This window comes from Neltuma alba, unplaced genomic scaffold (genome assembly GCF_004799145.2).
Source record: "Neltuma alba isolate B1F8T4 unplaced genomic scaffold, ASM479914v2 tig00011698_pilon, whole genome shotgun sequence".
NCBI lineage: Eukaryota > Viridiplantae > Streptophyta > Magnoliopsida > Fabales > Fabaceae > Neltuma > Neltuma alba.
Window position 1 is genome coordinate 321 of NW_021636335.1, and position 9,019 is coordinate 9,339.

General features: G+C 30.5%; 1 protein-coding gene across 1 annotated transcript; it reads left to right on the plus strand.

The window, feature by feature from the left end:
* Nucleotides 1-5,841: 5,841 nt before the first annotated feature.
* On the plus strand, nucleotides 5,842-9,019 carry LOC114716938 (probable S-adenosylmethionine-dependent methyltransferase At5g37990). The gene is made up of 4 exons (XM_028902018.1): nucleotides 5,842-5,911; nucleotides 6,050-6,157; nucleotides 7,537-8,202; nucleotides 8,672-9,019. Exons 2-4 carry the CDS (start codon nucleotides 6,065-6,067, stop codon nucleotides 9,011-9,013), a joined length of 1,101 nt encoding a protein of 366 aa, XP_028757851.1. The 5' UTR covers nucleotides 5,842-5,911; nucleotides 6,050-6,064; the 3' UTR covers nucleotides 9,014-9,019.

Sequence of the window (9,019 nt, forward strand, 5' to 3'; positions counted from 1 at the left end):
AGACGTTTTTGTTTGTAGGAGCCGAGCGGTCTGTTTCAAAAGCTGCTCTTTCTTCGGAGCCCGTTTGGTTCAAGATAAATATGGCCTTAAAATAAAAACTTCAATTTTCTCTTTCGTAGCGGGAGTTTGCTTCGCAAAAAACGTTGGAATGGAAAGAAAGCAACGCTCTGATTTTCATTTAAACAGATGAAAATATGATTCCACACAAAAAGAGGATTTACATTGGGTGCTCATCAGTTTTGATGAGCACTTAATGCTCATCAGATCTGAACGATCTATATTTATTTTATTTTTTTAAAAATAATTATTTTGATAAGTATGGGATATAATCTCTTAGCTATTATTCTTTAAAAATATAATTTTTTCTATTTTAAAATAATTATTTAATAATATTAAATCTGAACCTTCCAGATTATATCTGGATGGTTCAGATTGCTCATTAGGTGATGGGCATCTAATGCTCATCACTTGATGAGCACGGAATGGGAACCCCACAAAGGTATGGGAACAAATTTTCAGTCACTTGCATGACTGAGCATTTGACCCGTTTGCCCTTCAAATTGTCTATGAAAAAAATGAGAGCACAGCTGGAAGAAATAGATAACCTCATGCGTGGAGAAGATGAAAGTAAGTTGGATTTTCCTCATCAAATAGGTGTTAGAATTTATGTTTTGATGATGACAAATGTATTTTCTAAATTTTATTCTTGACAAAACCAAAACCATGACGCGAGAACATTCTTTAATTAGTTTTCTCTATTATGCATTTGAGAATTAGTCTTCTCAAGTACATATTTAAGAAATTTCTTATATTTTGCAAAACTATCTTTCTTTAAACAGCTGTCTCTAATACATAGCCTATAATTGGGCATCTTGAATACGTATTCAAGAAATTTGTTTTGTTTTCTTTTTTTTACTAAACATGACCTTATCAGAATAACTCACAAATTTTTGAAAAGTTTTTCTCTAATATATATTTGAGAATTGGTCTTCTTGAATACATATTTAAGAATTAGTCTTTTCTAATACATACCTGAGAATTGGAATTCTTAAATACGTATTTGAGAAATCTTTTCTATCAACTAAAGATTCCTTACCAGAACATTAATATAATGTGTTTACAAAGACTTTATCGAAAATATGCTTAAAGATTTTAAATCTAAAAATTTGGGGATAACAATATTGAAAAGAACTTTCTCAATAACGCATTGAAGAAATTTACTGAGGAATATAATGCCAATTGAATATGCATAGTTAGAAAATTTAGCTAACAATTTTATAACATTAATGCGACAAACTTCATTAGAACATGAGTTCATTAAACTTCATTCTCCCAATTAAACTTCATTCTCCCAAAATAAATTACAAAGTCACTTCAACATTCTAATACATTAACCAATGTTCTCTTTCTTCTACATAAAATTTCACACATTTTACAGCACAAAATAGAACTATCATTCCATGACAATTCCTCTTTTGTCAGGCAATGTATTAATCTCTCCAAGTGACGCATAGGTTGACAAAGCAGGGGAAAGGCCTGTTTCTGAACTTTGCAGCCGCTCTATTCACCTGTAAATCAATAAATTACCAAATTATTATTCAATCATGCCACAATATGCACACAGAAATTGTGTCTGCTCAAATAAACCCATTAGTTAAACATACGCATCGCACGCATCTTCATCGCCGATGACATACTTGGTGATATGATTCTATCTAAATCCATTGTGGGGAGACCCATAAAGCATATTGGCCACAATGGACCAGTCCCTCTTCAAGCTCCTTATGCGAGGGAGTATGTCAGTGCTTCCCTTCAACCCACATCTTGACAGCATTTCTTCCATCTTATTTTCAATACACACCAACTAACCTGGCATGTATCTTGGCCATCTCATGAACATTTCCCCAAGTCACATATCACAGAGAATTAACACAAGAGTCGACTCCTCATCATCCGTCCACACACAAGCCTTATTACTTGTAACATACATCTGCGTTATCAAAACCACAAAAAAGAATTATGTCATTAAGGGCAATATTTTGAACCTATTTTGCTCTTCTTCTTGCCGCACAAACAGGGAGCATTGGTTGGACTGAAGAGATGGGTTTGCTTTTCTAAACTCACATAAATATCATTAAATTATGTTGTTAAGGGCAATATGATCATTTTGTTTATTTTTTCACCTCTTTTCATCCAACCAAACATAAATTTTTCATTCAAACAATTTTTAATTCTAGTGACAGCTAAACACTTACTCAGTGGACAATTTTCTTTTCTCTTCCTTTTCATTCTTTTCCACTTATTTCAATTCCAATGAATTTTTTAAACCAAATGGGGTTTTAGTGATAGGAAGAGGAAACCTCGCGCCCTAGACTCAGGAACAGGGGGTGGAAGCTCTTCCCTTCTTTGCCCTTCCCATTTCCCCCTCTTTTTCCTTTTATTAGCCATCAGGATCAAAATTTAAATTTTGAAAATGGAAAAAGAATTAGTATGAATCAATTAAGAAAAGAAGGCAAAAAAAAAAAAAAAAACAACAACTAAGAAAGTAGAAAAAATAGAGCCCAACCAAAAAATTTAGAGAAAAAGTAATACAGCTCAAAAATTTTGAAATGATAATTAAGAGTCTCAAATTTCAATAATTCCAAATCAATTCATTTATAAGGTAGAAAGAGAAAGGATTTTTTTCCCTCTTTATAGGGTAGGATGAGATTTTTTATATGAATACATAATTTTATCTTTCATTTATTATTATATTGACTTTGTTTTCATGGGATATAAGGAATTTACTTTGATCTTAAATATAATATTTCAATTTATTTTGCCACTCAAATTTATTATTTCTCTCTCCAAAGTATCCTATTGGGCATATAATAAGGGATAATTACAATGCACATGATTAGAAAAGGGTGCATGGAATTTAATACCACTCTAGTTCTAAATGAAAGTTACTTGTAATATATTTAATATTTTTTTAATTTTTATTAGAAAGGGAGAAAGATGGGAGGTATGTGAGAATAATCTATAGAGATGGATAGAGACGTAAAATTAAATTTTTTTGTCAATTTAATGCATTTCTTGTTATGCGAAAATGTGTTACAAGCTAAGTAACTTATATTAATAGGGTGGTACACAATTGTTATAAATAATTAATCTGAGTAATTTTCTTTATTATCTTCAAATTAATAATCTAACTTTTATATTATGGATTAGAGTGAGCATATACTCTTTTAATTTTATTTATAATGTGGAGAGAAGGGATTTTTTTTTTGACCTATTTGTATAGTAGAGGGAGAAATTTTTTATATAAATACACAATCTTACCTTGTGTTTATTATTGTGTTAACTTTACTTTTATAAGATATAATATATATTAAATAAGAATAATGCTTGAGAGTTGTTGAATTTTAAGAATTAATAAAATTTAATTTTTTTATTTATATGAAACATGTTAAAAGTGACTTATAAATTTAAGATTAAAGAAATACAAACATGACAGATGATTTTAGAAAATAGCTAAAAAATAAAGGCACGCAACATACTTAAAAGGGGGTGTTTGGTTTATCCAAAAAACACATAAAAAAGTATTTTTATGCAAATGGAGACAAAACTTCTTTCACATATTTACTTTCTATATTGTAAAATTACTTTTAAAATCATGATTTGGTTCCATCAAAATATCTTCTTAATTTATACTACTCCTCTAATCTTATTTGTAAGACACCAAAAGAAGGTTTTTTTTTTAATTTATAAATCACCTCATTAAATTTTTAGTGTGAATATAATATTTTGTTTTTTATTTATTATAATGTAGATGATTTTTTTAAAAATATATATATTAAATAAGAATAAAATTTTTCTTAATTTATATAAATTTTGCTGAAATTATCTTATAAATATAAATACACGTATAAGTACGACGAGGAGTAATTATCAATAAAACGATCGCACTGGCAGAAGGAGGCCGTGGACGCTGGGGAAGCAAGGTTCGGGAATTCCAAGTCCAATGCCATTCAATGCCTTAATTTATTTATAACTGCCCATATTAAATGCATGGCAACATTAATCCCTTTCATTTTTTGACCGGCAAGATTGATCCCTTTCAAGTCTTGTCCCTTTTATTAGATTTTTTTGAAAACATTTTAAGAAAATAATTAAAATTATTTAAAAACAAGTAAAAGTTGAATTTTTTTATATGTTTTTATTTAATAAGAGAATAAATGAGAAATAAAAAATACTAATAATAAAATAAATAATGAAAGAGGATGTAGTATAAAAAGAGACTTATATTAATAACTAGAGTGGTACACAATTGTTATAAATAACTAATCTAAGTAATTTTTTTTAATTATCTTCAAATGAATAGTCTAACATTTATATTATGAATTAAAGTGAGCATACACTCTTTTAATTTTATTTATAATGCCGAGAGAAGGGATTTTTTTTGCCCTATTTATATAGTAGAGGGAGAAATTTTTTATATAAATATATAATCTTACTTTGTATTTATTATTGTGTTGATTTTGCTTTTATGATATATAATATATATATTAAATAAGAATAATGTTTGAGAGTTGTTGAATTTTAAAGTAGAATTGATAAAATTTTATTTTTTTATTTATTTGAAATACGTTAGAAGTGATTTATAAATTTAAGATTAAAAAAATACAAACATGACAGATGATTTTAGAAAATAGCTAAAAATAAAGGCACGCAGCATACTTATAAGGGGGTGTTTGGTTTATCCAAAAAACAGATAAAAAAATATTTTTATGTAAGTTGAGACAAAAATTTTTTCATGTATTTATTTTATATATTATAAAATCACTTTTAAAATTATGATTTGGTTGTATCCAAACATTTTCTTAATTTATACTCCTCCTCTGATCTATTTATAAGACACTGAAAGAATTTTTTTTAATTTATAAATTACCTCATTAAATTTTTAGTGTGAATATAATATTTTATTCTTTATTTATTATAATATAGATGATTATTTTTCTAAAAATATATATGTTAAATACGAATCAAATTGATTAGTTATTATATTTTAGAAAAAAGTTATTACAGTTTAAAATTTTAAGTTTGTTGAAATTGTCTTATACATATAAATACACGTATAAGTACGACAAGGAGTAATTATCAATAAAACGATCGCAGCAGAAGGAGCCATGGGGATGGTCAGTGGACGGTGGGGAAGCGAGGACCCGGAATTCCAAGTCCAACGCCATTCAATGCCTTGGTTTATCTGTAAGTGTGCATATTAAATGCACGGCCACATTAATCCCTTTCAAGTCTTGTCCTTTTTATTAGATCTTTTTAAAAACATTTTAAGAAAATAATTAAAATTATTTAAAAACAAGTAAGATTTGAATTTTCTTTAAATATATCTTTATTTAATAATAGAGTAAATGAGAAATAAAAATATTAATAATAAGATAAATAATAAAAGAGGATGTAGTATAAAAAAAGATAGTAAAACAAAATAGAAAATTAATCAGTGGAAAAATATATAAAAACGTGTTTTATGTTCATATATTTCTAAATAGAATCTCATAAAAGGACCAAATAAATTCAAATTTTAGAATTTTATAAAAAGAATCAAAGAGAGTATTGTTCATACGCTTGCTGTTTTCAGAAACACATTAAATTTGTCATAAAATTTAAGTGATTTTTATGCTAAATTTCAACATGATTCTAAGTTTTACTTCCTCTTTCATTGCTCTTATTGAATATGGCGTATGAAAAAGAATATTTAATATGAGTACTAAAAAATATTTAATACTCTTTAAAGCTAATGAATGTCATGTGAAAATTACCAAAACCTTCTAACTAAAAGGAATCCCATACTAAGGACCCGAGGAAGTATATCTTGCACATTTCCTTACTTCCCCTCATTCATACGAACTTGAAGGCAAGTACTCTGTCTCTCCAATTACTTGTTTATTTTCTTTCTTCTTCGTCTTCGTCTTCGTCTTCGTCTTCGTCTTCTTCTTTTTCTTTTGGTTACATTCATATGTTTCTGGATTTGGTACAGATTTGAATCATGCAGATATCGAAGAGAGATATGGAGAGCGAATTCAGCAATGCTTTTCCTGAATCATGTGCCATGAAAGGAGGGGAGGGTCCTCACAGCTATGCTCGAAACTCAACCTTCCAGGCATTTAATTAATCTTTAATCTTCTCTCTTAATTCCATTTTTGTCTCCTGAAATCTTTAATTTTAATTTTTGATTTGATGAATAATCTTCTCTACTTAAATGTCTAATTTGGCCTCGGAAATTTTTGCTTAGGAGCCGTGGGTATCCGAAAATTGTTTTAGCAGCAATGTTATCTGGGAAGTTTTTAAATCCTATCAATGTTATCCCAATGTTAATTTTGACTGTTAAAACACACATACCACTCTTAGATTGCACTCAATATGCCAGGTCATAACTACCCCGTCCATTGGAGTTTCGTCTTCTTCTCCAATGCTGAAAGTTGAATTTAGCATTTTATTATTTCGGTTCTAGAATTAACAGAGTAATCAGTTGCGCTCCTTCTCCAATGCTCCTAGTCAATTCCTTCTCCATATCTTAACAACTGGATTTTAGCATTTTATTATCTTGGTTCTGGAATTAAAACCATGAATAATGCAGTAACAAAACCACTCTTTCATGGAAAAAGAGATTCCCGTGAACTCATATACTCACATTTGAAGAAGCTCATAATGATAACTCGGCATATGAAAATATATTTTCTGCGAAACATTGGGAACCAAAGAGTATATCACTGAAAAAATGTGGATCCTGTTTGAGTTGGAATTGGAAGAAAATAGATATCTGATATGTCAACTTTTCATTTGGAGAAAAAAAGAGAGGAGTATCGAGGGAGGAGATGAGGAGGACGGTGGTGGAGGTGAGACAAGGTGATCAGAGAAGGAGAAAACTTTGGGGATTGGAAAAGGAAGGGTGAAGGAGGTTGCCTTTGAAGAAGAAGAAAACGGCAGTGATGATGGCGAGGAAGAGAGGGGGGGGGGTGATTCAGGTACTGATATGGCTAAAATGATGATGATATGGCTGTGCTGAGTGTGCCATATAAATTACACTAACAGTAAAAATTAACTAGGTGGGGTGAGATTGCGTTTTATACTTTTGGGGTGATGTTGCTACTAAGAAAACTTTCAGATATCCATAGCTCTTAAGCAAAAACTTTGAGGCAAAATTGAACCTTATCCCGAGATTTAACTATGAATTAAGATGTAAATTTATTCTGAAAGTTTTTGTTCAGAACTAATGTTGTCTCGGAAGTCTATTTGGGTTCAATATTATCCTGAAAGTTTCAAAATATAATAATGTTACTTTACCCTATTAAAAAATTAACACTGACTGTTAAAATATTGATATTTTTAACGGTAAGAGATAACTTTACTCCATTTTAACACTTCCATGACAACCTTGAACCCAACAAAACTTCTGGGACAACATTGCTCTTGAGTAGAAACTTCTTGGCAAATTTGCTTTTTAACCCATTTAACTAATAAACCCCATGATATCTGCAGAGATCAGCAATTGAAGCAGCCAAAAAGCTTCTCCAAAGTGCAGTAATTGATAACTTTGACTTGAAAACAACTTGTGGTTCTTCCGGAAACCAAATTCGCATAGCAGACTTTGGTTGTTCCACTGGGCCAAACACCTTCATTGCAGCACAAAACATAATAGAAGCAGTACAACTCAAATACCAATCTCAATCTCAAAATCAAAGCACCCCAGAATTCTTTGTTTTCTTCAATGATCAAGCATCAAATGATTTCAACACTCTCTTTCAGAAACTTCCTCCCAATAGAAACTACTTCGCAGCTGGAGTTCCTGGCTCTTTCTATGGACGTTTATTTCCAAGTCAAAGCCTGCATTTAGTTCACTCATCTTCATCATTGTCCTGGCTATCTAAGATGCCCAAAGAGCTTACTGATAGAAACTGTGGTGCTTGGAATAAAGGAAGGATTTTCTATACTAATGCTCCAAAAGAAGTTGAAGATGCTTATGAGGGACAGTTTAAGATGGATTTGGCGACCTTTTTACAAGCCAGAGCACAAGAACTTGTGGGCAATGGGATAATGATACTTATGATACCTGCTGCTCATGATGTGATTGATTTTAGTGTGGACCTGTATGGTGGAAAAGATTATGAAGTTTTGGGAAGCTGTCTAATGGACATGGCGAAACTGGTGAGTAATTTGTTTTTTTTTTTTCAAAAACTAATTTTTTAAATATCTATAAATTAATTATTTAGTTCCTACGCTTAGAATCAAAGGTAGTATTAGCAAATAACTGATAAGAATTTGATAGAGTCAAGCATGACTATGAAAATTAAGATTGAGAGAATTGCTTAATACCCCTCATTTCAAAAAGTTTATTATGCCAAGTATATGAAATGTTTTTAAGGACCAAGGTGCAAGCAAGTGCGTTTTTGTTTTAGTTATATGCAATCTATCTTTAATTATGTGCAAAAAGAAAGATATTTCTATATAGCTAATAATATGTTGCATCCAATTAAAAAATGATTACACTCACATAAGGACCTAGCACTTATGTGTACTTTTGGACAATAAATTTTGCACTGGAAGACGTTTCAGCAATTTTCCCGTCAAGAATTTGCTAATAGTTTTTTTTGTCTTCCCAATTTTGTGATTGTAGGGACTTATAAGTGAAGAAAAAGTGGACACTTTTAATGTGCCCACATATTTTCCACGGCTGAAGGATCTGAAGAAAATGCTTGAGAGTAATGAAGATTTGAGTGTAGAGAAAATGGATCTATTAGATGGCAATAACTTGATAATTGAGCCAAACTTGGGCAGACATGTTTCTCAATGCCGAGCTGCTTTCGAAGTGCTAATTGAGAAGCACTTTGGTGATGGAATTGTTGATGAACTTTTTGATCGCTTTGCTCAGAAACTTATGAAATCCCCACAACTCACGATGTATCCCCAGAAGCTCAAACTTGTTATGCTTTTTGTTGTTCTCAAGCGCAAGGTGTGAGCATAG

Excerpts from the sequence above, each read along its gene's own strand:
- LOC114716938 (XM_028902018.1), top strand. The coding sequence starts at position 6,065 with ATGGAGAGCGAATTCAGCAATGCTTTTCCTGAATCATGTGCCATGAAA. Across the intron at positions 6,158-7,536 it reads CTCGAAACTCAACCTTCCAG|AGATCAGCAATTGAAGCAGC; the intron begins GCATTTAATTAA and ends TGATATCTGCAG. Across the intron at positions 8,203-8,671 it reads TAATGGACATGGCGAAACTG|GGACTTATAAGTGAAGAAAA; the intron begins GTGAGTAATTTG and ends TTGTGATTGTAG.